The sequence below is a fragment of the Dunckerocampus dactyliophorus genome, chromosome 5, assembly GCF_027744805.1.
Source record: "Dunckerocampus dactyliophorus isolate RoL2022-P2 chromosome 5, RoL_Ddac_1.1, whole genome shotgun sequence".
NCBI classification, from domain to species: Eukaryota; Metazoa; Chordata; class Actinopteri; order Syngnathiformes; family Syngnathidae; genus Dunckerocampus; species Dunckerocampus dactyliophorus.
The window spans coordinates 12,425,001-12,452,369 of NC_072823.1; the positions used below are offsets into that span (position 1 = coordinate 12,425,001).

General features: G+C 39.8%; 2 protein-coding genes across 5 annotated transcripts in view; both read right to left on the reverse strand.

Annotated features, from left to right (window-relative positions):
• The window catches only part of parvaa (parvin, alpha a), a 23,683-nt gene extending 8,870 nt beyond the window's left edge, over positions 1-14,813 (reverse strand). Inside the window, exons 1-11 of the mRNA XM_054777438.1 lie at positions 14,477-14,813; positions 11,402-11,491; positions 9,164-9,234; positions 6,203-6,305; positions 5,265-5,405; positions 4,481-4,596; positions 4,281-4,339; positions 3,171-3,190; positions 3,004-3,065; positions 831-899; positions 453-554 (exon numbers count right to left, since the gene is read on the reverse strand). Of these exons, the coding sequence (XP_054633413.1) occupies positions 453-554; positions 831-899; positions 3,004-3,065; positions 3,171-3,190; positions 4,281-4,339; positions 4,481-4,596; positions 5,265-5,405; positions 6,203-6,305; positions 9,164-9,234; positions 11,402-11,491; positions 14,477-14,615 (972 nt within the window). The 5' untranslated portion in view covers positions 14,616-14,813. The remainder of the gene's footprint in view (positions 1-452; positions 555-830; positions 900-3,003; positions 3,066-3,170; positions 3,191-4,280; positions 4,340-4,480; positions 4,597-5,264; positions 5,406-6,202; positions 6,306-9,163; positions 9,235-11,401; positions 11,492-14,476) is intronic.
• A 538-nt stretch (positions 14,814-15,351) lies between these two features.
• The window catches only part of mical2b (microtubule associated monooxygenase, calponin and LIM domain containing 2b), a 45,988-nt gene continuing 33,970 nt past the window's right edge, over positions 15,352-27,369 (reverse strand). Inside the window, exons 24-36 of one of the 4 annotated variants that reach the window (XM_054776677.1) lie at positions 26,642-26,723; positions 21,832-21,993; positions 21,059-21,109; positions 19,831-19,952; positions 19,530-19,745; positions 19,235-19,413; positions 18,826-19,157; positions 18,484-18,557; positions 18,314-18,403; positions 17,135-17,228; positions 16,790-16,898; positions 16,611-16,684; positions 15,352-16,530 (exon numbers count right to left, since the gene is read on the reverse strand). In XM_054776677.1, the coding sequence (XP_054632652.1) occupies positions 16,307-16,530; positions 16,611-16,684; positions 16,790-16,898; positions 17,135-17,228; positions 18,314-18,403; positions 18,484-18,557; positions 18,826-19,157; positions 19,235-19,413; positions 19,530-19,745; positions 19,831-19,952; positions 21,059-21,109; positions 21,832-21,993; positions 26,642-26,723 (1,809 nt within the window). In that variant the 3' untranslated portion in view covers positions 15,352-16,306. Of the gene's footprint in view, positions 16,531-16,610; positions 16,685-16,789; positions 16,899-17,134; positions 17,229-18,313; positions 18,404-18,483; positions 18,558-18,825; positions 19,158-19,234; positions 19,414-19,529; positions 19,746-19,830; positions 19,953-21,058; positions 21,110-21,831; positions 21,994-22,289; positions 26,724-27,369 lie in introns of those variants that run through there. The other 3 variants (XM_054776673.1, XM_054776675.1, XR_008570437.1) reach the window with 3 other exon arrangements.

The following is a 27,369-nucleotide window of genomic DNA, read 5'->3' on the forward strand; positions in this document are numbered from 1 at the left end:
ATAGCGGGCTTTGTACGAGGAATAGATGTGTCCTATTACATGCATTAATTACCTGCCTCTTTTTATATTTTTAGAACGCACAGAAAAGAGAAAGACGTTTGTTCATGTCTCATATAAGTATTGTGGATGATGGGCAAAATTCTAAAAATAAGTGCAGTTTTCCTTTAATGGCAGCTGACTGATGTCCTATAACATCCACAAAGTGACGTTTATGATGTGTAACGCATGCAATCGACCCACACTACCTTCGATCGACGTAATGGGCACCCCGTTTCTAAATGGTCTCGGACTGGTTGATAATGGCACCTGACCAAACGAGCTGTGAAAACACCCTAAATACACTTAAAAAGCAAAAACTGTGCATGTGTCCCGAGTTGAGGTTATGTGTTATTATTTTTGGATTATGTGCATGGTATAGTCTCTAAAAAAGGAACAAAAATATACAATGTTACCTTTTGGTCGAAATTTTCAGGTGTGAGAAAGAAGTTGTAGAGTGGCACAAAGTATCCCTCCAGCAGCCCCATCAGCAACACCAGATAAACACCATCTGCAAACTGAGAAACAGCATAGCTGATTGGTGGCATGGTCTTACACTGCAGAGAAAAATAATTTGGTGAGATGAAACAAGAAACAAGCCTTGACCTAATACATTGTATAATAAGCAAGGAGACATGGTCAAGAGAGATCCTGCTCAGGTAGACTCAAAAGGGATCATGAAACTTTGCGTTGATGCCCAGTGATGTTGTCTGATTACCAGAAGGCTGGCTGTGGTCTTTGAGTTTCTCCATTTGTAATGGCTAGCATTATTTATTTGTATGAGTGTCTCGTACCTGTGTTTCCAATTCTGACACCTCTAAGTTGAGCTTGTTCAAGTGTTTGTTCACAAACGTGATCAGTGTCTGAGAAAACAGAAAGAAGCTGATCAGCAAGGACAAAAGTCACACAAATCATTCAAACACAAATAATTGATAAATAATTACACAATCATGGCATAAAACGGCGTGACTGACGTGAGAGAGTTCCTCGGCAACTTGAAAAACTGTAGTAGTACTTGGACCAGTATAAGTAAGCTATTCATAAAAAAGGTGACTGTTATTTAAAAAAAAAAAATTGGAGTGTGATTTCTCTCTGGCCCGTAGCTATGTCCTCTGGTTTGCTCTCCCTTGGCTCCCCCCGTACAGACCCAGTCAATGTTAGCTTAATTTGGAACAAGGCTCTTATCAAGCGCCATAAGGGACTGTCTCTCATAGTTCAGGATGCTTTGCTTTGAAGAGCTTAGTGACGATGAGCATGTATTCGATGCAACAAATTCCAATTCCAAAGACTTTTGATATTATAAATGACTTTAAAATGGTTAATCCAACAAGGCATCTTTACTTGTGGTTAGGCAAATTATTGTGACAACAGGTCCAACAAATTTTACAGCAATTCAGGAGTGGTTATACTAGCACCATTATAGAATTATTGCCAAAATACTATGTTCAGATTTCTTTGGAATTTAGATTAAAATATTTAAAGATTAGGCATCAGGCAGCTCTACTGTTAATTTTTATGTACGGTTGCAGTCAAAAGATTGCATACACTCATCATGGCAATGAATGTCATGTAAATTTTGGACCCTGGATGACTTACTTGAACGCATATTTTTCCAGAGTGGAATGATCTTCAATGATTTTTAAAACAAGAAGCTCCGGGCGTCAGTTAGCATCGGGAGTTGTTTTTTTGTGTGTGACAGTGTTCAAGTCAAGGGCATCAGCAAGCCACCCAACGATTGTGGTCAAAATCTGTGGTCAGGATCAGACATCCATTTTCTAAGCCACTTATCCTCACTAGGGTCGCGGGTAGGCTGGAGCCTATCCCAGCTGACTTTGGGCGAGAGGCGGGGTACACCGCGGACTGGTCGCCAATCAATCGCAGGGCACATTTAGACAAACAATCATTCAACCTCACATTCATATGGACAATTTAGAGTCGCTAGGAAACTGGAGAAAACCCACAGACGCATGGGGAGAACATGCAAACTCCACACAGAGAGGCCCAACAGAGATTCAAACCCTGACTGTGTGGCCAACATGCTAACCACTAGGCCACCGTGTGGCCCATGATCAGACAAAACAGTCAAAAACTCCGGAGTTCAGGCAGTAAGGCCTTCCCTTCAACAGGAAGTGGAAATCCAAAATAAATCCTAACTTGGGCACCCAATTCTTGTTTCTAATAATTATGATTATTCCTTCCTTGAAAAAGAACGGTTCAAATAAAAATGAATATGACATTTATGACCATAAGTACCGTAATTTCATAAGCTGCTACTTTTTTCTCACACATCACATACAGTGATGTGCCTAATTTATGGCTAAAAATTACACTTCCCATGATGCTTAGAGTGCAGCTTAGCTTAAGTATGTTTGATCAATTGTAGAATTAACTACAGGTTCTGTTTGGACCAACCGTCCACAGTCACCAACGGGTTTCAAAAGGCTACTGCGTGATGAAGAGGATACCTCAAGATAAACGGCTAATTTGCCTTGAGACGAAAGTGACTCTAAGGGTGACAACGAAAGCACGAGAGAGAGGCTGACAAAGTGTGTGACGAGGGAATTATGAGGCTGTTCAATTGTGACGCTGCAAAAGACCACTTCAGTTGTTTTAGTTCCCAGGAAAAGGAAGAGGATGACAATGAATGACGTTTCTGGTAGGCTATTGTTTAACTAGTCATTTTACACACACTCTTCGGCACTGTTTGGAAAAAAGCATTTATTTAATCAAAAGTTTTAAAAAAATCTTTCAGTGTAACATTTTTCTGTGTACTAAATATCCCATGTTACGGCGTGGACACCTGCGGCTTATAGCCAGGTATGGCCTGTATATGTGCAAATATTTTTTTCTCTTTACATTTAGTGGGTGTAGCTTACATACTGGTGCGCTCTATTGTCTGGAAATTACAATATAAACTTATTCAAACAATGGGCAACCAAGATGGAAGAAGAAATGGCTGATGAGTACCTTTTTGACAACGTTGAGTTTATCTGGCGCGTGGTCGAACAGGGTGTCGAAAGCATCGCGCTCTGAAAACATGGAACACAAACGCATGATGATGACAACCCCAAAAGGGAATACATGGCCATCACTGGAATAAAAGTGTTTGGTAATTTGTTGCCCATACAACATACCATGTCGTCCAGAGAAAGCCCTGAGAAAGAACAAACAATTGAAGGCAAAAAAAGAGGAAGAAAAGATGTGTCAGATGTGTCAAAATGAAAAAAATCTGGTTATTTCATCTTATTCACAATTTCACACTTGAATCTCCACAGAAAAGAGGATATCATAAAGGACAAGTGCTTCCAATTCAATCACAGAGGAATGCAGAGAATGGTGGGATTAGAAATGATTCAACAATAGACGTACGTATGGCATCATGAGTAGAGAAGCACAGGTACATCTCAGGTATTCAAATAGCCTGGGTGAGAGGTCCCCAGTGACTACATACTATAACACAATATAAAATCTCAACAGCAAAACGGTACTGCTGGGTATTGATACAATGAATGGCGATACAGTGTGCTATTTTTCTGTGGAAACAGAGGACCCCATCTATTATCACAATGTTAACCCTATGGAGGACATTGCTGTTGGCTTTGTCCTCCCAGAGTCATGTGCTATTGGAGAGGAACAACGGAAGAACAAGGGTCCCTGAGGAGGGGGTTTATAATGGGGCAGGCCAGCAAGAAATCATGCACATGCGCACACCTTTTTTGTGTGGGTAAGTTATCTACGGTAATTAATTGTAGCCACCGTAAACTGCTGGCAGAAGGTAAATTAAAATTCTCAGTCAGCAGCTGTCAAACCACTGGTACTGTTCTCTCTACAATGACAATATTCACAGGCACTGGGTGCTATGTGATTAAAGAATGCAATAAACAAAAATGCAAAAAGAGGTCAACGCTTGCTCGGATGCTAACTTCCGCGTTAGGTCAGACATAGCATTCATTTACAGTCCCTTCTTTGTCAGTTCAAGTGGATGGTTATTGTGTGTACGCCTAAGGAAAACAACTTTCCACAAAAACATGATTGCGTTTGTTGAACAGACACTGGAAATTGCTTGATTTCAGTTACAGAAAAATAGAACCTGCACGCACTAGGGAAAGCTCTATGCGCACACATTAAGTATGAGCATAGGCTGAAACAATATTTTGCCAGTGTACAGTGTACATGTCTCATTTCTAAATGTTCATACCAACACAAGGCACACATATTTTGATGTGTAAAAATTATTTACTTACTCTGTGTTGCCAGTGATTTCTTCTTGAATTTGTTTGGATTGGAGGATGCCCTCTCTTTTCTGAAAGCCAAAGAGGGAGGATGGGTCACAATATTCTATCAGTGAAATGCTGTCAAAATCATTTTCAAGCAATTGAGGGAATGTTGTAAACATGAGCATCATCAAGCAAAATATATTTTGCAAGCACATAACGGCATCTACCTGGACCACGACTACGTGAATGGAAACATGGTCTGGCAATCTGATTGGTGCTCTGAAGTGTTGTGACAACGCCACCAGCAGGTGAAGAATGGCGACTATGCTCTTCGCATGAACCGCTTGATGAAGGAAAAAGACAAAAAAATGTATCATCAGTGACACACAAAATTGGTTGGCCAAAACCACAAGTGATGGAGTCCCCAAACAAAGTACCCTATGCGTTGCTGACGCAGTGTTACCCGTGGTTTTTTGGTGCCTGGACGACTGTTTCTCCAAGCTTTCAAGGATAATCGTGACATCACTAACACAAAAATGTTTCTAAATTACTGGACAAGTAAATCTTCTGAATTCATATACCCACTTCTATACAGTACCTCATACATCCACATGCATACAATTGAGTTAATATTGCACATTATTGAAACAACAAAAAGTAAAAGTGCAATGCAGAAAGTGATAATATGTTATTATTTAATCATAGTTGAAATCACCTGCAAGGAATCATTGTCTTGCACTAATCTGCTTAACATATAAAGCTAGTGATGTATAATGTGTATTCAGCTGGATGATAATTAATGCGTGCTTTCCCCCTATGCTCAGAGGAGTCTCTGTCTTTAGTTTCACAGCTATCAAACTCGAGAGCTCTTCTGAAAATATACAGTAATTTCGGTGGTGTCAGTGCTATTCCCCAATGGTGGGGGGTAGCTGGACACACATCACATTTAGATAATGGCTCTAATAAAATGTTGGAAGACAAAAATCATGTATGACCATAATGGTCACTTACAGTCAACATTCCAGCGTATGCTCCTGGTGGAGAGTTTGAGTGAGTCGTTGATGCGTTCTAAAACAGTCTGCAGCTTCTGTTTCTGGGCAATCTCTGACTGTGTCACCTCTGCCACATTGAGTTTCTCACCTTCCAGCTTTTCTGAAACACACAAGCAATCACAGGTAAGAACCACATACAAAGAATTTACCCACAGCTTGAGTTCTAACCTGAGCTTTAAGGGTCTAACATGCATGTTAGGTTAATTGGTGACTCCAAATTGTCCATAGGTATGAATGTGAATGTGAATGGTTGCTTGTCTATATGTGCCCTGTGATTGGCTGGCGATCAGTCCCCTGCCTCTCACCCAAAAGTTAGCTGGCTCCAGCACACCCCTGCGGCCCTATCGAGGACGAGTGGCATAGAAAACGAATGAATGACTGAATAAAACAAACAAACAAACAAAAAAAACCTATACTCTTCATCAGGCTTGTGTCGCGCATTGTTTTTCCAGCAGCATGTGAGCTGCTATCCATATAAATACAACAAAACATGGAGTTTAACAAAGGTTTAACTGCTGGCACGGATCTGCCTGTTGTGTTGACATGTGTAATTGGCGGCTTGGTGGTGAGCTGCTGTTAATGTTGTCATTCACGGGTGAAAAATGTGTAATATACTGTGTATATTTAAATGTGTGTTATCTATCTCATTAACATGTACAGTGTTTCCCAAATGACTGCTATCTATTCATGGTGGTTGCGGGACCTAACCAAAAGAATCACACCAAGGGGGGAAGGAGCCAGTGGTTTAGTAAAACAGACTAAAGGCTGCAACAAAAACTTAAAGTTAGGACATCCAAAGAAATTACAATTATTGCTTTTGCACTAATCTACTTTTGTTTCAGCACATTGAAACAATAATAATAAAAAAAAACAACACTGAATAGTTCAACTCCTCACCAAAGAGTTTCTGAAGCACCTGTCCATCATAGAGATCTTCAGCCAGATCCTTCACAATAATCCTCTCCCCAACAAGAACATCATTTATCCAGTCAATCAACACCTGCAAGAACACATGACAAAACATTTTTCACTGCATTTCAAAAGTTATGTTTCATTGTAATGAATACCTTCACTGGTGAAAAATATTTTAGCAATTGCAATTTGCGTTGAGAGAAAATATATCACATATGTGTTGAACAGCACAAGACATCATTGTTACCGCTGTTCGATTAAAACCATGCATTTATGTACTGTCCACACACACCTAGTAAACTTGCCATTCAACATAAATCATGCTCTTTTCAATACAAAATTATGATTGTGAATTGTGATGCATGCAATACCGTACATCATGGGCACGACGTAAATGTGTACCTCTATTGTTATGTTGCTATGTATTGTTACAAGCTGACAGGAAGCTAATGCGTTGATGAGTTAATGAACTGATCTAATTACCATACATACTCTGCTAGGGATAGGCGATATAGCCTCCAAATTATATTGCGATATTTCCTAAAAAATATTGTGATAACAATATGCATGGCAATATTCGAAAACATCTGCAGTGATTGCAGTTTGCAGGCACCAGTATTTATTATTTATTAATGTTAAAACACGTTTGAGTACATTTTCCATATCAATATGCACACATTTGCACAATACAAGCCAGGTTTACATAATGAGGAGAATATCATTTTAACCATATTAAAAGGACAGTTATCTTTTAAGTCATTGTTTTTTGTGATTGGAGTATTTGGTTAAATTTGTATCACTATTTCACTGTCTATTTGACGGACCATTTGCAGAAACATACGTTTTATATTTCTGGTGCTAAATGTGTCAAATAAAGGTTCTCTTGGTAGCATTTTTATTCAATACTTAGCTATACATGTTTTTTTAAACAGGAAATATAGTATACAAGTCCAGTCAAACTTGTCTATAGCGGCCACTAGAAGGAGTCTGCAAAAGTGGCCACTATAGACAGGTGGCCTCTATAGACAGGTTGGTGTCCAGGTGAATGTTGACCAGTAGAGGAAAAAAAAAGAAAAAAAAGGGAAAAAATAATAATAATATTGTTGACCAGTAGAGGGCACTGCGGACTGCGGATAAAAGTTGTACAGCACTACGAGGCTTGTTATTATCATGGTTCATGGTTCATGGTTTTAATCCTGAAGATGCATGAGTCAAATAGTAGCACATCACATAGTACAATTCACAATTTTGCATGTCCAAAAAGGAGTAGGAAGAAGCAAAGCTTATTTAATTCTACCCCTCATCAGTTTCACATCAGTTGCAATATATTTATTCACCTCTTGTTCTTCCAAGTGTACTTTGTAGGTCTACATGACAATGTAGTGCAATCATAGCCAAGGTTTTTACTTACTAAAAGGAAGCTAGAGGCTTAATAATAACTGATAGAATATATCCACGACCCACAGAACAAAGCTGTGCTAGTAGTGTCTTACGCTTGTTTTTAATATTTTACTTTTTATACGGCAGAGTTGTCATTACAGCTTTAGTTCATCAGGAAGTGACGGGAAGTGACGGTGGGCGTCCCGAGCAGGAGAGCTAGGCTCAGTGCTAGCTGTGAGTTTCGAGAGAGTTGGGAAGTGTGTTTATGTTGGCGTGGATGTAAAGTCCTGCAGTGTTCTCCGCTGTTAATAAAGCGATTAAAGTGCATCAGCGATGTGAGTCTCTCCTTCCCCACAACAAGCGGCATTACAGTATTGACCAGTGCACACCAGGAAATAAACGGTGTCACTTGTTACAGGCATTGGCTGGACAGCTATGTAGTGGGGCTTATTTAACCTTTGCCTTGTGGGCAAGCAGGAAGGAGAGACAATGCTGAGAGATGTGTGTGTGTTCTGAGCTGCTCTCTGGTGGCCGCGTTCAATAAATAAAGTTGGCAGAAGCAACAGGAGAAGTTTCCTTCTTTGCTTCGGAGCTGAATAACACTAACAAGTTAACAGACTAGTAGCGAACGGAAAAGAAGACGGCTTTGTTTGTGTCGAATACAGAAGATGAGGACTTTGATGGATTTGTGGATGAGGATTGATGAAAAATAACGTGAGTACATTCTAAAATACTTCAATTAAGTACAACCGAACTCAGTTTTGCTCCCACTGCCGCATGCATGCTAGCGTATGTTTTTTTTTAATTGTAGCGTCGCTGGGAGCACGTCCTGTTCCCAGCCTAATTTGCGGTAATGCTTTGGTGCAAATGCTCTTAAAGTTACATGTTTGACCAGGAAATAGCAAGCTCAAAAGAAGACGGCTTTTTTATGTGGAACAACTGACAGTTTGTGTGGATCTTGTGAATGATTGTGACTGAGCTAGGACTCAGTAATTAAAGTCTACACACGACGGCTTCATTGATTGAAAAACTAAACTTTTTCGTGCATGAAGCTTCTACTTGAGTTGGTAATTTGGCCGCTATATGCTGTCAGATATTGACCAAGGGAGACAAAATGGGTCGCCGCTGGCCGCGTTGGACAGGTGACTGCTATACACAGGGTCTATAACATGTAAATTTGCTGCGGGGGATTTTTCAGTGGCTGCTATAGGCAGGTGGCCGTTCTATACAGGTGGCCGCTAAGACAGGTTTGACTTACTGTATTTTTATGGTCTAATGCGTAAGAAGACTGTTTCTTCTCTTCAGCAGTTTCATAGCTATGGTAATGGTTTTCCTCCATTGCATTACACACTTGAACACTCTTGTTTCATTACTATTGTTGGCAAACTACTGACAATGATCATGTCATATCGTGAGTTACCTTGCGATTCCCATCCCATCTAGCTACTCAGATTTCACTTTAACAGGTCTTATGATTGTGCAGTAATGTTTGGGAGATGTGCTGTTGTGGGTCTATAGTGACTCAGGTAGCTTGATGTCTGCACACTCGTCTCTATCACAACTGACCTTCATGAGCTCCTGCAGTTTGCGGTCGTTCTTGGAGTTTGGATCCACCATGGTCCTCACCTCATTCTCCTCTAACAAATAAACATGATCTCAGTTACGGCACAAAATGAAAGTTATCATGAGGTGTATTAAGTCAAGTTTCCACCAAGCGGTACAATTCAGTAAGGTGTGGCCACGATACATTTTGCAAGATGAAGCTGAGATTAAACTTGAATTTGTTCAAGAATAAGCTATTAATCAACAAAAACACTGATGGTCCAATTATCCAATTTCTACTTGATCTGTCCAAAAAAATATTATTTATTTACTACAAGTAATGTATCTGATGACAAAAGGTACATAATTAACCTATGTATCCACCTGTTGCTCGCCTCTCGCCCGAAGTCAGATGTGCAGCATACCCGCGACCCTAGTGAGATTAAGCGGCATAGAAAAGGGATAGGTGGATGGATTCACCTGTTGCCATTCATACAACAGAATAAGTAATGGCATGCTTTGTGGTGTGAAATGAGACTTTTCTCATGTAAAATTCATTCATTCATTTTCTATCCCCCTTGTATTCACTAGGTTCGCGGGGGGTATGCTGGAGCCTATATCAGCTGACTTTGTGCAAGAGGCGGGGTCTGGTTGCCAGCCAATCGCAGGGCACATAGAATGGGGAATTGGGAATATTGCAGAAAGCCGGAGTACCCGGAGAAATCCCACGCACGCATGGGGAGAACATGCAAACTTCACCCACAGATGCCCAAATGGAGATATGAACCCATATCTTCCAGAGCCAACATACTAACCACATGACTATCGTGCAGCAGTAAAATTTGTGACTTGGCTAAAAAAAAGGCTGGGAAGCACTGTTGTAAGCATCTTACCAATATGGAACACAAAGAGACAATTACAAAAATGTAGTAATATAGGTTTTATTTAGCCACAACAAAGTGCACCCGCATTTCAGGTTAAAATTTAATTGGCAAACAGGGCAAATGGGCAAAATTTACGTGGAAGTTGCAGTGGATTTACGTGAATTGGTGCAACATCACAAAATTTTGCGGAGACTGTATCGTGCACGGTGGGACGAGCGATAACAATAGTTATACTGTATGACATGTTACATTGGAGTGGGGAAATGGACTTGTGAGTGCATGAGTGTTCGGTGGGTTTTCAAACTGAACCGGACTGTGCTGACAGGTGGAAATGGGGCTTAAGTTGTCAGTTGATCTTTCCCCTTACTGGGATATTTTAACAGTTCACAATGAAATAAAATGCTACTATTTGCATATTCCTCCAGACCGAATTGATGTACCTTTTAAACAATGGTAATGGTTGGTAATGGTTTAATTTTATTTGAACATGCATACAAGTTACAATGGAATACATCACATAGCACAACATGTCCGCATGTCCAAAAGGAGTAGGAAGAAGCAAAGCATATTTAATCCTACCCCCCATCCGTTTCACATCAATCGCAATACATTTATTCCCTTCCTGTATTCCAAATGTGGTCTTTACCAGTTAATACAATGGAAAATGATAAGGTAATGTAACAATGTGGTAATATAATTGTCAAGGTTTTTTCACCATAAATAATTCAGACAACAATCATAATAAATAATAATCAGTATAAATAGACATAACAGAACATAGTTGGAATAATGGGTGAGTGCTGACAATGAACTCACAAGAATGAAGAGTAATGAGTGTTGTAGTGGTTAGACATAGCATTTTGTACACAGTGATTCAAGACTCTTCTTCCTTGTATTTTGCAAACATCAACTGCTTGTATTGTTTCTTTAAATCGCTCATCTTGGTGCTTTGTTTGCGTTCCTTACTCAATCCGTTCCATAATTTGATTCCACATACTGAAATGCTGCAGGTTTTTAGTGTTGTTCTCACGTATACGTGTTTTACGTTCCGTTTTTCCCTGAGATCATATTTCTCCTCTCTTCTTGAAAAGTACAGTATGACATTTTTGGGTAGCGGGTTATTGTTTGCTTTATGCGTAATGTTAGCTGTTTAAAAATGTACTAGATCAGCGAATTATAGCATTTGTGTTTTTTTAGAAATAGAGGATGTCTATGTTCTCTAAACACGGTATTATGGATTTGATAATCGTTTGATTCAACAGAGAGTCAAAATGAAAGGTATAGTAAAAAGAGATTTCTAAAACAGTACAGTTTTTCAATATTTCTCTATTACAAAACAAAACCTTTTCATGTGTTGCAGGGAATATGAAGGCATTACCTAGCATGGTGTCCTCAGGGTCCAGCTCATAGTAGGTCGGACTGAGAGGGAGGTTGATGGCATTTATCCCTTCTTCCTGAAGCTCAGACACTGGAGTAATGAGAAAGACATTTTATTGCATTAAGTAAAATCACACACACACAATTTCATTTAACGATAACCTGATTCAGGGCTAATATGTAAGAAAATATATCCTAGGAATAATGTAGTCATTTATTGATTTATTGAGTTCTAAGAATGTTTTATTTCATAACACTAGGATGGAGTAGAAAGAAATAAAATATATAGTGTGATAAGATATTAAAAGATATATATTTTACCGTACATATATATAAATATACATGTATATAAGATATTATCTGAACAAAAACCAACAAGTGAAAAGAAGATGGAGTTCTATACCGCTGACACCCACAATAATGAAAGTGTTGTTTAATTAATACCTCTTTGACGGTACTGTGTCATTCAAAATTGAGTACATATATGTTGATGACATTACGTTAACTTCGTACGTTTTTGGATATATACTTTTAAAAGCTCACCAGACTTTGCTGAGAAGAAGTAAACTGGCAAACTTTATGTCAAGAGTCAGGGTCATGAAAAAGCATAGCAGTGATGGTTCTTACTTCCCAACAGGCTTTATAACACGCCCAGCATGCCTTTGTTCTCAGTCTGTCAGATACCTGTAGAAACTGGACCACTGCTGGTAAGAGTGTTTGCAAGCTTCTGATCTTGTTAATGCATTGGGAGCACTGAGCGAACATCCTGTGAATTTCTTTGCCTCACTGGAACAGCATCTGCATCTGCATAACCAATCAACACTCCCGTACACCAAGAAGTTCCTGACACATGAATTCTTAGCGTTAGAAACCTGACGATTAAAACTGTGTTCTCAGAAATGGGTTCATAATATACTGTCACTGTGTGATTGAAATGTAGACCTCCAGTTTTCAGGGTTTTTTTTTTTAACAGAAATACAGCATTTATCATTGAGGAATTACAGCCGTTTAATGTTGAATGCCTCCATTTTCAGGTGGTCAAAAGTAATTGGCCAACTGACATGTGACTATACAGTAAGTGTTTTTAATGCTCGGTCTAACAAGGCAATACATGCATTACGTGTATTATCTTGTGTGCAATATTCAATAAATACTTAAAAAACAACCCTAGTTGCAGATTAGATTTTTTGACAATGAAGTCAAATCAGCTTTTTTACATTACATTACTCCAACATCACATAGTTTGAAGGACCACTTGTTAGGAACCAGAGTAACAGTTAAATAAAAATACTACATGGAATGTTTAAGACAGCCTACAAGAATGAGGCAAGATTTTAACATTACTTTTAAAAGGTGACCTATTATGCTTTCCTCTTCTCTGACCAAAAATGTTGTTACAATGCTGTATTCTCATTCTAAACAATACCAACACGTCCGATAATGAGGTTTGTGCATTTGGAAGTGAGCCCAGACAGCAGTTTTGGATGGCTCTACAAGCTGTGTTTTACAGAGTTTTTTTTTTTACACCGAGTTCCACTGACATCAACGCAACCCGGACTTCCTTATATGTGCATGCCCAGCACCCCCTGTTAGCATGTCAAACAATGGGTGGAGTTGGAGTTGCTGATTCCCGTGCAGCAAGAGAAAAATATGCTCATCTGTCAACGGCATTTCACACGGGACTGTTTTGAGAAGATGGGCCAATACGAAGCTGGACTATCTGCCAAACTGTTTCTGAAGTCTGGTGCCTTTCCAACGATACTTGGTCATGTTGAAGAGTCAGAGGAGCAAGCTGTAAGTAACAAGTTATCAGTGTCCTGACGGTGTTTATTTTGTGTAAGTAATCGGACAAAAGGGGTTTGGAATCCATCTGGAAGTCCTCGGGAGCGCTTGGGAGTGTGACCGATCACAGCGGAGTGGGCACAACGGAGGCGTACCTGGAGGAGGGCTGGGGTGGAGTAAATTTAACAGACCGTATTGGTGGGAGGCAGGAAACCCAAAGAAACACTTCAGGAAGCGGTACTGATTCTGGAAGATCTAGAAAGCTTTCTGTGCGGGTTATCGTGTGTACCTGCTCAATACAAAGGCCCAAATATTAGTATAATAAGTTCCTTTTCAGAAAAGTACAGTGAAAAAATATATAGCAATATATTGCAGTCTACTACCGGTAATTTAATTTCTACTACGTTACACTCTTCTGCACCCTGTGAGTATGCTCCACCAGGACAAAGAGACTGTATGACTGACAAAAGGGCTCACTCCGTTCATGACGTTGTTCTATGGAACAAACGTGCCAAGGTGCTAAAACCAATGTAGAGTAAATCTTCTTACAGTTTGGAGGCGAGAGACGAGGAAAACACACACACACACATGCGCACGGCAATATATTGTTTTTTTTTAATATTAATAAAAAATGATCGAGTTCATTTTCTTTTGTGTGATGAACTATCGCCCCAGGCTTAGTGCCCACGAAACTTTTTCTGAACGATAAATCTTGTGACATCTCTGTCACATAGCTTAGCATATATTGACCTACACTGGATTGTTTTCAGTATCTTTAATCAAGGTGGCTCCTACATCCTTTAGTTCTTCCGTATGGTGGAAACAGTTTGACAACCCTGCTATAGACGGTCTTCTATGTGACTTCTGACCCGATGTTGATGACGACATTCTTTTCCACTAATACTGTGGAGAATTGTGTTAGTGACTGGAAGGAGGCCTGTGTTGCACTGACCGTTCCTTCCCAAAGACTGTCTCGAGTTGACTAACTTCTCACTCCATCAGCAGCACAAGTGAATTCTTTACCTTACATGGATAAAAAAACAGCTCCCCACAACACGGACACTTGCAGGAAAGATTATGATGCATGATTGACTTATTTGCAAATATTAGCGGCAAATATACGTCGGTGTTAAAAGTGTTAGCTAGTTATTTTTATATTATTATCTGGGTTGTCGGCTATGTTAAACACGTAATTACAATACAATCATTTCGTCTTAATTCCCAGCAATGGATATTAAAACAAGAGCACAAAATGTAGATGTAAGTTAATGGCTCATTATGTTGTTAAGTTTACCTTCTTTAGCTTTCTTTCTCCTTGCCAGAGTCCCACCAAGTTTTCCCAGGAAAGAGTCATCTTTCTTTCTGGAAGAAGGGGATTTAGGCGTCGTCGGGGATTTGGGAGAAGACGGCGACTTTTGAGGAGAGGAAGCCATTGTCGGAGAAAACTTTATTCCACTGTTGAGTTAAAACTTTCCGAGTTGACGTGGAAATGAAAGTAGTTGGAAGTGACGGAAAGGTGAGAAAAAAATCACAGTCCACTCCCAAAAGCGGAAATGGAATTCTATACTTTTCTCCCGAAGTTGGGAGAAGAGGCCTCGCCCCTCCGGAGCAACACCAGGAGGAAATCAGTGACGCAACCCTGCCATAGAAACTCATGCTACGGCAACTCCACTGGGACAATCTAAAAGAGGATTCTTCTATATTATTTGCATTGTGACAATTATAACAGAAGCTGCAAACAGAGACGGACGTTCATTGTCAAGATGTACACAAAAAAAGATATATATAAAAAGTTAGTTATATATTACATAAAGTTATATATGTACATGCAGTACCCTACATTGGATTGGTTTTAGCATCATAAAATGAAAGTGGTCCCCCGCGTCCTTCAATTAATTCTGTATGCATCCCTCAGTGGAAAAAGTTTGGACAACCCTGTGTAACGGATGCCAGCCTGCGAGGCGGTGCAAGCGTACGTTGGTAAACCTCACTCCCTCTGCCTTGAAAGCTGCGCTGAACACGTCGACAGTCCGGGTCGTGTAGTCAGCGCATCTCGGCTCCTGTTGTGGAGGTGGTGTATTCGAGCCCCGTTGAGGGGCAGTGTGAAGCAGGGCGGGTTACACCTGCTTTAATAGAATACAGGCAGTGAAGATACATAAAGCGAAAAAAAAGAAGCCAGTATAATCAGGAGTCCTTTATGTATAGGGAGTGTTGTTTGTATATGTACTCTATACACACACACACGATCCCACAAGGTAAGTGCTGTCTAACAACCAATCTCAAAAACATTTAACAGCAGTAAAACATTTAAATCAATTTTTATTTGACTCTTCTCGTAAAAAACGAGTAGTATAAAACCAAAACATGTAAAAACAGCACAATCTACATCACATAACATAAATAATCGAGAGGCTTAAGGGTACCCTGAATCTGTACAGTTAAGTTTATCAAAAGTAGCCAGCTGCAGGCTAAATTCACAATGAACGGTATTGGATAGACTCTCACTCTCAGCCATGTAACATGCAATACCTCAATCACTGCATTCATGAGTATAGATAGAAATAGAGGGAAATAATATATTGCATTATATCACAACTGACTCATGTGCACAATGAGAAAAAACACCTTATGATTAGTTTCACACACTACACACAATTGATATAGAATATGAGTGAACACTGCACATCTGTGAATTTTTTTTACACAATCACAAAATTCCGTCTGTGCTAAATTGAAACCCCGGGTAAAGTGTCTGGTTAGTCAACGTGATAAAAAAAAGTGATCTTAAAACGTGTCACTAAAAGACAAATCTGTCAACAATCCAACTTTTAAGGAAAAACAGCAGTTGTGCATATGAGCTTGTGTGCAAAAAGGTTAAAGGTTAAATATCAATCTGTTGTTAGCCTTTCACTTCACACCGTGTGCTGTAGTTGGACTGTTAGTCTCAAGCCTCTTCAAGATAAAACTATTAACATGCCATTTCATAAAATCTGAATAGTCTAGATATTTACATATGTGATCATTTTAAATATAAAAGGTAAAACTTTACTTTAATGTGTTGTGTATTGCCTTAAGGCACTTGTAGCGCCTTCACTGAAGTGCATCTGTCTTGGCCTTTAACGCCTCAGCCGACCACCTCCTCTGACCCCCAGCTGTCATTAGCCTGGGCCCAGTGGAACTCGTAACCTTTGGACAGCACAATGCTCTCCAGGTCCTGGTCCTCAGCCCTCTCCTTCAGCCTCTGCTCCTCAAGCATAGACACCAGCATGTCTCTTTTCTCCACAGTCCTCATGATTTCAGACAGGATAGCCTGTTCTTCTTGTAACTCAGAGGCACTCTTCTTTGTATCTATGGAAGAGAAAATAAGTGGGAGCAAGAAAGATGTACTGTATTTCCCCTGACTGGTAACGTGTGTATGACAGATTTACCTTCTTTTGTCATCCTGCGCCGAAGATCTTGCTGAAGTCGCCCCTGGGTGTCCTCCAGTTCAAGCTCCTGAGCACTGAGAAGAAAATGAGGTGACCTCTACTGGCTGAAGATGGGAAGCGCCTCACCAGTGAGCAAATATGGTTGTTTTCCTGTTTTGAGACACAATTATGCAACTTACAAGATCATGAGCTCAGATTCATAGCGAGCTAATCTGTTCTTCTCCAAAACCAGTTTAAACCAGGACTGATAGAGCTGGGCATGGTGGCCGTCATCTGCCTGAGAGTCTCCTAGGAGTGAGGAGGCAAAAATAAGGATGAGGATACAATGGGGATTAGAAGGGATTGGAAGGAGGTACAGCATTAGAATATGGGTAACTAATTAAGTTGGAGCATAAATAACTAAACTGTAAAAAAAGTGAAGTGGACTCTTCATCAAAACTTAATTACAAAGCTACTTATTTTCTATAAATTTGTCTTTCCTAATCTGTCTCAGGTAGCCCGTGTGAATATTAATGTGCATTTACCTGCTTCTTCTCTTATAACCTTTTCTATAGCCACTCCTCTGTCCTCTACATCTCTTTGTTTTTCTCCAACCTCCTCCAGTTGTCGCTGAATCACCTGGATGGAGCACACATTGCTAAACATGAAAACCTGGAGTGTCTCGATCTGATATTGATATCTGTCCAATATCAGTAAAAAACAACAGCATCGCGTCATACCGGCATGCATCTAAATTCTCAGATATTGGCACTCTGATACAAGCAATACATTCCATACTCTGCACCAGCTCTTCTATCCAGCAGCAGCCCTTCTATTGAAGTGATCACAACAACAGCGTGTGCTAGCGTGTTTAGCCACGAGTAGGAGGTGATGTCAGTGTGGCTGTCTTTTTTGTTTGTTGAAAAAGACGCTGCAACCGAGTGCAAAACTTGTCATGCACAATTTTCCTGTGGTGGCACAGAACCGGTAAAGTTTAACATGACCAACGTCATGCATCTGAAGAAGGATTTTCACCACGGCTGCCTGAAACATCCACCGCATTTGTAAAGCATGAGAAACTCCCACAGAGCAGCAAAAAGTCATTAGCTGTAAAAGCGCAAGCCCCTGTCAGTGGTGAGTAATGTCTGGTTTAAACGCTTGATTGAGCACGTCGACCCTCGCTACATTGTGCCTATTGTCGATGAAACTATACGCCAGATGGATCAAGAAGTAAACGGGTCAGTTTTTCCTCATACAGTAGCTACTGTTGCTGACTATTATTCTCCGTTTGCGTAATACCACTTGATCATGCTTTTTCTAACATTCCACACTATTAAAGAAGTAATAGCATGCATGATCTGTACTAATATCAGATCAATATCGGTATCGGAAGTGAAAAAGTACTGGACACCCCAAATGAAAATACCTAATAAACAGAGCTCAATAAAAAAGCATTTCGGTATGTTTGTTGTTGCTATAATGTAATGTAGTTACAAAGTCACTATTATTCCCATGAATTCCTTGTAATTAAAAGACATTTTAATTACCATTGAATAATATAAGACGTACTCCATTGTAAGCTGTGACAAAGAAACATGGGTGATCAAGGATAACCATGGAAGACACAGCAACAAGGCTTCGATTCCCACCATTCACAACTTCATTAGCACTGACAAAATAGGTATTTAACAAGAACTAAGCACATTAGAAAGACTAAACAGTACCTGAGCCCTATGCAACCTCTTTAGTTGTTCTCGTTTGGCTTGCAGGTCCACGGTTGTCCCTTGCCTCCTGTGTTTTCTTTCACAGGACACCTAGGACCAGAAATATTAAACACTTCAAAAGATGTAGACATTAAAATAATGTCAGGGTCATATACTGTAAGTATACAAACCTTGTGATTAGATGATGCAATGCCATGCTCATCATCAGAAGAGCAAGGCTCCTCCAACTTTTGCTGACGGGATGCTAAATGAAAGAAAGATTTTGAACAAAAAAAGCTGAGATGTGTCTGACCTCCATCAGACTAGCTAAACATGCTGCATTTTAGGTGTACGCGGAAAAAATTGCATGTTATTGGGACATGGAAGGAAGTCTGAGTACCCGTCGAAAACCCACGCAAACAAATTCAATAGGGATGTGCCAAATTGGGATGGGGTGTCCTCATTTTTTCCTCACGACTGTGTACAGGTGTGTCGAACAGAAAGCATGGATAGGCAGAGAACACTACACTAACCTTTGTTTCTAAGATTGGTGAGGATCATCCTGATCTCCTTTTGGAGCTCCTGGTCCTTCCCGTCAGCCTCTGATGCCTCCCTCTTCCTGAGTCTGAGGGAGGAGAAGAGGCTGACCTTCCGCCTGGACAGTGACGGTACGTCATCTTTGAAGACACCTCCTGAGTTTCTACGGCTCATTAGCGAGACTTGCTGCAACCGAGAGGGCATATCAGACTGTCTTGAATGTGTCTCTTTGGAGGACTCTGGATCAGAGGCGCTACAGTGAGAGTTAAAATGTAACGCTCCCTCTGACATAGGCCTCTGTCTGCGTGGGCCGTGACGTATGCGCCTCCTGTTGGGGTGCAAAGACAAATGTATTTGGAATTCAACATACGATAATGGTGACATGTTTGATATGTCTTTACTAACATGTGAGCTGTGCTGGAGCTGTTGGAAGGATTGGTGACACTAAACGTCCTCCTGAAGGCGTTGGCAAAAAGCTGGAAGGCTGAGGGGGACGAGGCAGAGTAGGAAGTTTGGCTCTGAGTTGGTTCTCCATGCTGGCCTGAGTCTGCCTGAGGCTTATCTGCTTCTGTCTTTGCTTGGATCTGATGAAAGATGACAATAGATGACAGAGATCATCATCTGGCAGAATTAAATTGTCTTACACTACTGTCTTAAGACCATTGCAGTAGTACGAGGACAGAGATATTCATGTCTAAACCTGGTGTTCATGTTGCTGCGTGGTCTCGGTGTCGGGTGTAATAAGCGTGTCCTTTGTAGGGGTCAGCATATCCCATCTCAGTAGTCTCTCATTCTCACTAACAGATAAGATCAAGCGTTTCTTTGGGGTGGATGAGTTGGAGGTGAGTTGGGTTGGGTTCTTTTCACTTCCCTCTGAGGGATGTTTGTTTTCACAAGATGTCTTTTCTTTAGAGCTCTGAGTGAAGCAAACCAGAAAACTCATTAGCCATTCAAATTAAACAGTTATGTATATGAAAAAACCCCAAAATGTTTAAACATACAGATAGTTTTTCAGTTGGAGCAATCTCCTCAAAGTCAGAGTCTGCTTCAGGGACAGTTGCAGGTCCTTCTTTATCTTGAGGCCAGCTCCGATGGAAATGTTTAACAAAAGCCAATGGGAATACTGAAAGAAATATGCACAATAGGAAGAGGGTTTACCAAGATAAAGACAATGCTTGATGAGGGAATAAATGAGATAGAGAAAGAGAGCGAGAGAGACTTTTAACAGTTCTTCTGACCCTTGAACTTCTACAACCAACTCCCACGGCTCTTTCCTGTGTTTCGAGCTGTTAAATTGCATCCCTGGTGACCACCAAGAGCCCAGAACGCGTGAACGCGTACCAGTCCGTGTGCAGAGGCAAACCAGGCTGCAGAAAACTTTCAGAAGCAATGATAAACATTTTTTTTTTAAAAAGCGAATGCACTTTCTTAAAAATAGCTTTGTAACTACATCAAAATGTATATTTTATTTTAAAAATAATATACAAAGAGATTAATTTTACCTCACATCGGGGTCAAAATTGAGTGCACGCAATCACGTCGCTTGTGCTCGTCACGTCCATGCTAATGAGCCAAACCAGTTGTTGTGAAGTTGGTTGTTTGGTCTTTTTGTATTAAAATGACAAGTAACTACCAAGATCTTTCCACAATGGCATCAATGACGCAATCCTGCAGCCACCCTTCGGTGGCTGCAGGATTGCGTCTGGTTTTTGTGGATGATGTGGTCCTGCTGGCTTCATCAGGCCATGATCTTCAGTTAGCATTGAATCAGTTCACCGCTGAGTGCAGAGCTGCCGCAATGAGAATCAGCACGTCCAAGGCCGAGTCCATGGTTCTCGAAAGGGTGGAGTGCCATCTCCAGGTCAGGAATGAAATCCTTCCCCAAGTGGAGGAGTTCTAATACCTTGGCGTCTTGTTCATGAGTGAGGGAAGGATGGATCGTGATATTGACAGGTGGTGTCTACTGTGATGCGGACTCTGCATTGGTCCATTGTGGTGAAGGGGGAGCTGAGCCAAAAGGCAGTGCCCGAGAGACAGAGAGCTGGCCTAGACCCCCGCACCTGGGGTTTCCAAACAACCCCTCTAGTCTTGACAGCCTGAGCCACTGCAACACATATTTTCTCTTGGGGTATTTGCTCACTACCAAACCGATATGAAAGCAAAAATGTATTTCGAAGTAGCCAGACAGAAAAGTTGAATCAAAAGAACCTAAAAGAGAGATGTACTCACTTGCTCTGATCTTATGTTTCCAGCAATGACACTGTTTGGTTTTGCATTGGCCTGCAGAAATGTATGGAAAAAAAACGAAGTTAGAGACGAGAAGACAACAAATTGTAGACTTTTTACCAGTACCAGCATAAAGGGTATCCTGGCTAGTCCACTAACATGACATACCACGAAGAGAGACAAATGCTAATTAAATTTAGTGAACATCACGTTTCATGAATTATGAGCAGTATGTTCTTTGGACATAGACTAATTTATATCTACTAAGAAAAATGAAGGACAAATGTATTGACACTGACCCCAGCCACAAAATAACAACCCCTTTCAGAATCTAATGAGAACCAATGCAGATGATATATCAAAATCTTTTTTCCACTGACATTCTGAGAGGTATTTATTTAACCGTGTTTATTATTACAGTTGTAATTTGCAGTGTAGTAATGCACAGCATCATACTGAGACAGGTAGTAGCACTAAAAAATTATTCAACCCTCATCGTAAATTCTACGTATCTGCAAAGTTTATAAACTTGTAGTATTTTGCAATAAACCAAAAAAAAGCCCCAAAACAATTTAAATAGCTCAACATGGTCAATATTACAGAGTAACTATTTTTGCTTGAATTTGCTTGAGCTCTCCTGTGGACCTGAACAGGACAAGCAGTGGACTATTGACAAATGATCCTTCTATACTTTGTAATTTTGTTATTGTTTTACATGCTTTGTGCCTATAAATAAACTAGACGGTGATCATTATTGACTTCTGAGCCATACTGACCTTCAGCACTGTCCTCCTTTTCCCCATTGGGCCCCATTTCATCTTGTGCTGCAGGTTTCACTATGCAGTGAGCAGTCAGTTTTTCCACAGCCATGTTTGTGTCTCCAAGATCACTTGTCAGACTTCTCGCTGCATGTTCTGAATGAATTTTGAATTGCCTGTCTGGAAATGAGAAAAAGTAAGTGGGTAGGGATTGTGAATTGTCTCTAAAGCACAGCGAGGATGAACTGTTGTAGCCTCCTGTCTCAATGGAAAACCTTTTACAGGTTACTAGTTAGCGCGTATACAGTGCTGAAGAACATTTCAGTAAATTGCAAGGCAAGTAGTAAATATAGTATGACTCTAGAGGGTCTGGTGATGTTGGCTACAAATGGATGCCAACTACTTGGATACTACTATGGCACCACAATCAAATTACACACAAGCACAAAACAGATACAAAACAATAGAGTACTCACATATAATGAAGTCAACAATACAACAGTATCTTTCCAAAGATGGTTCCACTTGATCATTGCAAAGAAAAGTTAAAAACATGTACAACAAAGTAGAAATGAGACTAGTTGGTTGCTTGTTAAAATCGGCTACATATCTGTAAGAAGACATTAAGAAAAAGATGTTGACAAGGTGTGAAACAGCATTACCACCCAAAAGAAAAGACGTGAGAGAGCCCAGAATTATAGTCCAGCAGGAAGTTGATAGGAAATGTGATTCACTTCAGTTTTGGTCATGTGAACGCTATCAAATGTGGGTTCAGCTTGAATGAACATGCTTTCACTATAGCTCTGTTTTTTGCACACAGGCCTGATATTTCTGCATTATTACAACAACAAAAAGCACCATCCTTTCAAATCTGCTGCACGGTTCCAAATGAGGTAACCGAGTGACAAAAACAGTGACTGTTAACATGATTGGAGTAGGTGATGTTAGGTCAACTACAGGTGTGAATGCAATTGTCAACTGTGTGATTAGTACATATAGAAAGTATTTGTAAAATGTAACGAGCATAACATGGCTACTCTAATTTTAAGTTCTGTAGCTAAAATTGAACTATGTAGAAACAAACCAAGAAACAAAAGTATGGTATCAATGGTATTTATTTTTGGTTCGATTTTCATTGCATGAATAAAATAAATTAAGTAACTTTTACAGTACTTATGAGGAGTTGAAATAAAAATGCTGATAGGATGCTCCATGATGTATTAACTACAGTGACAAAAACAATATATATATACTGTATATACACATAGCAGGTAGAAAAAGAGATGAAGACCCCCCTTGAAATACCACATTTTTCTGATATATACTTTATACTATATAAAAAAAGACCATTATGAATTATTTTAAAACTTAACAAATATGATGACACCTCATAACCACAACAATTAAACTGAAAATTAAGTAGTTGGGGGTGGGGGGGAGTTATGGGTTCCCTTTAGCAAGAAGAGTAAGACTGATGTATGATGATGAATGATGATATAATGAAAAAAGTGCTTCAACATACTATTAGTTTGAGGGTGTGCACACTGATGCAGTCAGCTAATTGTTTTACATGTTTTATTTTTCCTATTTCCCTTTGAATGATTGTTTCTTTTTCACATTATTTTTTGTCAAGTTTTTATTTTCTAAATTTTTTTTTTTTTAAATCAAGTAATAAATGATTGTAATGTCTCTTTTTACATCAGAAAAAAAAACTATTTTAAGGGGTGTGCATAGCTTCTATAGCATACTAAACTTCTAAACAGGAAAAAAAAAAGAAGCAACTATTGGGTATCTGAGCTTTTGGGACAAATTCTAGCAGGTACATGGGAGAGCTCTGTAGAGGGTTTCTGAAGGGAGAAGGTCTTCGTCTGTAACAGAGGGAACCAAAGACAGACCACAGACATTTGGACATGTGTTACTGCCAAAGTAGCCTGAAAAGAAGGGTGGCTAACAAGGACGCATTGACTGAGGCAGGCCGATTTGATGTTAGGAGGCGGTTTGTAAAGAACACCGGCACACACCTAGCGTTAGTATTAGTGATCATCACATTCCCGCCGTGAAACTGAAAGACACGATGCGATGAATATGTCTACTGAAAAGGTGTCATCCAAGCATCAGAGCCTTTAATAAAATTGCCAATTTTTATGTATTTATTTTTTTAAATGCAATTGATGTTGTATGGAGGTCTATAGATTCCAATTTACAATATGCTTACTTAACCAGGGTAAATATAATACCCTGGTAGTGTAGTTGTAACAGTACGGTGCCACACTTAACACCTTAATATTTATAGTTCTTCGGAAACTTGAAACAGTCTGAACAAAATGAAGTGAATGAACTGAGGAGAAAAATAAGACAAATGATTGAGAGATGCGTGTACGGGGTGATAGGAGGTGATGAATGAATGAACAGAAATGGGAGTGCTGAAAAGATGCTTAAAAAAAAAAAGACTGGATGAGTTTCATATCTCTCTCTAAATCAACCCCAAAGAGCAGAATTTACAGTTGAATCTATCTTTCATATCATCTGAAACACAAAATAAACGTTAAAAAAGAAAATACTTAATACAATGAATTAAAAAGAAATGCATATTTCCCTGCTTTTTTGGGCAAAAGTAAAAGAAAACATACAAAAATAAAAGCAAATCTGCCTTTAAATATTAAACAAGAATACAGGCGGTCCTCGTTTTACAATGTTTTGACGCCCTCCCATAAAGTAAAGAGAACTTGTTACATGCTTGTGGTGGAAGAATATGTAGATGGAAGATTATCACGTGTCGCTACACTGAAGAAGGACATCATTACTTTTGTCCTTTTTTGTGAACTTTTTGCAGAGTAAACTCTTTTGAAAGCCATCACCAAGGAAGTAAAATTACACATGGTGCAGTGGTCAGAAAGGGGAGAAACGCTGACCAACATTGTACACATGCTTGGTCTAAGTCGTTTGACTGTTGCAACCTTGATCAAGGATAAAGATGGTATTCTTGAACATGTGAAAGGATCTGCTCCTATGAAATTCACAGTGATAACTAAGCAGCGTGGCAGTCTTATTATTGAGACATCCTCCTCCCAATAGGCCTGCCTCGCCCTCTCTCGCAACGCCCTTTCCGGTGTGTAAGCCAACCAAAGGGGTACAAGTAAGGAGTTCTTGCATTGAATCTTTTTATTACTGTATTTTGTATGGTCTTCATGTGTTCTGTGTACAGTGTGAGTGACTTATGTTAATTTAGATATATTTTAGGTATAAAGTCTGACTTGAAACTCCGTAGTATGAGTTAAACTTTTACATAGACCGAGGACCTCCTGTAGACATTTTTACTTCTTCACAATACTATACCACCTGTGCTCCACTGCAAAGGGAGCTGACTTTTATTTTGCAGCAGTATATTGATTTTAAAACAACGCATAATGTTAAGTCAGTAAACAAATTAAACGCAGACCACAGTAAAACAAAAACAATAAATAAAAAATAATCTCGTAAATACATAATGGTAAAACAACAGTTTTGGCATTTTCATTGCACATCTCTAGTCTTTGTGCAGCAGACAATATGCTAGCTCAACATCTATGTGGAGTTTCTGTTCATTCAAGTTGTAGTTAATGCATGAGCATCCACCCAAGATTAGATTTAAGAGCATGTTCCAGGTTGCTGTATTGTAATTCAAGGTTGCATTAAACAAAAGGCAGACTTTTTTGTGATGTTTAGCAAGGTTGCACATTGTACTCAACTGTTATGTGTCATTCATGAAAGGGACTGTATGCTGGGTTCCTCCAGTTTCCTACAGGACCCAACATTTGAACGTAAAAAATAGCAATACTGTATACTCACCTCTTCTTGCTTTGTGCACCTAAGACGAAATACACGCATGTGTATTAGTTGTTTGTTGTCAGCTAATAACAGTGATGTGGTGAAGTTTAGCTACCAATGTTAGCTATCACCGAATGTCCGACTATCATAACCACACAATGACTCTGAATTGTCAGCGTCAAATTGTCATCAACAGGTGGCAGCGGTGAGTGACAGCCATTGCACGAAGGTTATTTTAATCGGGCCGAACAAAAGTTTATGGCAAGGTTTATGCAGTTTAATTCATAATTGTGAAAAACATAGAATATTTTTGTACAGTCTAATTTGGAGCTAATTGCATACAGTCCCTTTGATATTATATGTAAGGTAATAAACAAATCAAACAGTCTAGGCAGCCTGGAACAAGCCACTGTGAGTCAGATGCATTCAGCACTCTGCAACAACCTGCATATCTGAGCTAACACAATGTCTATTGCATTTCACACGTGTACTGTACATGACATATGAAGTCATGTATTATTGGTAAGATTAAAATGACGTCAAGCGCAGAGCCTTTAAAGCAGATGTAAACAATCTAAACTAGTCAGGTGATGTGTACATTGCTTACTAAAATCACCTGAATCAAAATGCACTTGGTATGTAGGTATCAAAGACAATATTAGTTGATCCCATATGTATGAGGAGTAAACGGAGCACACCATTCTTGTCAGATGAACTGTGACAAAAGCCCTTGACTATTTCCTCAGCGATGTGAACTAGAGGCCGATGAGCTGCTGCTGAAATAGCCGAGGCTCCTGGTTGATCTGTCCAAGCACCTCGTGCATCACACAGAGCAGAGGACAGCCCAGGCTCAACAGCTCATACAGGAACACATAGTCATGCGAGTAGCTTCTGAAGTGGCAACACACAGCTGGGAGAGACTCACGCACACTGCCCAACAGGTGTTGTGGTAACACACAAACAGCTCGGCTAGCACGTCGCGGCCAGCTCAAGCCTCGCCTAATCAAGGAAACCAGTGTACCTGGAGGTTGTGTCTGGATGCTACTTGTCGCTGAGTTGCTCCCACTTTCTGCCACCAAGGATGTGACATGGCTGTGGTTATCCTGCCCAAATTCAATGACAGACATCACTAGTGTAGGGCAATAACATCATGGGCATATTAAGGTTTATAGATATTTTAAAAGATATTTTATGGATGTTCAAGCATGATCATGTAATCATAACGTAGTACCTGTATTTATACATTCTAACATTGTCCTCTATTCCTGAGGGGCAAACAAAGGGTGATTTGGACCGCAAAATATTGCTTAAAGGGATAGTTTGGATTTTTTGACATGAAGCTGTATGACACAACAGGCCAGAGTGCCTGAAACGACAAGGCCCAGAATACAGAATGACATTGCATTAATTGGCAATTTTATGACTCATATTAGTGGTCAATACAGTAATTATTGCAGTTTCTCTGGGTTGGTACATGCCTGACATATGGCCCTTGCAGGCTGGACTTGGCCCATGAGCGGTCTGTTGCGGTTGGCTGCTTTACACCAAATATTGGCGCTGTTGCAACAGCTTTGGCTGCATATTTGACATTATTTGACAAGATGTTTATCCCAACTGAGATCGATATTTACAGATCATATGACCATATGAATTACAGATGATCCTTTTGCTATTCCCCTCCTTATTTAACATGACTGCAATATTACTATCACCGGGTATTAAATACATACAGTATTTTGTGTTAACCAA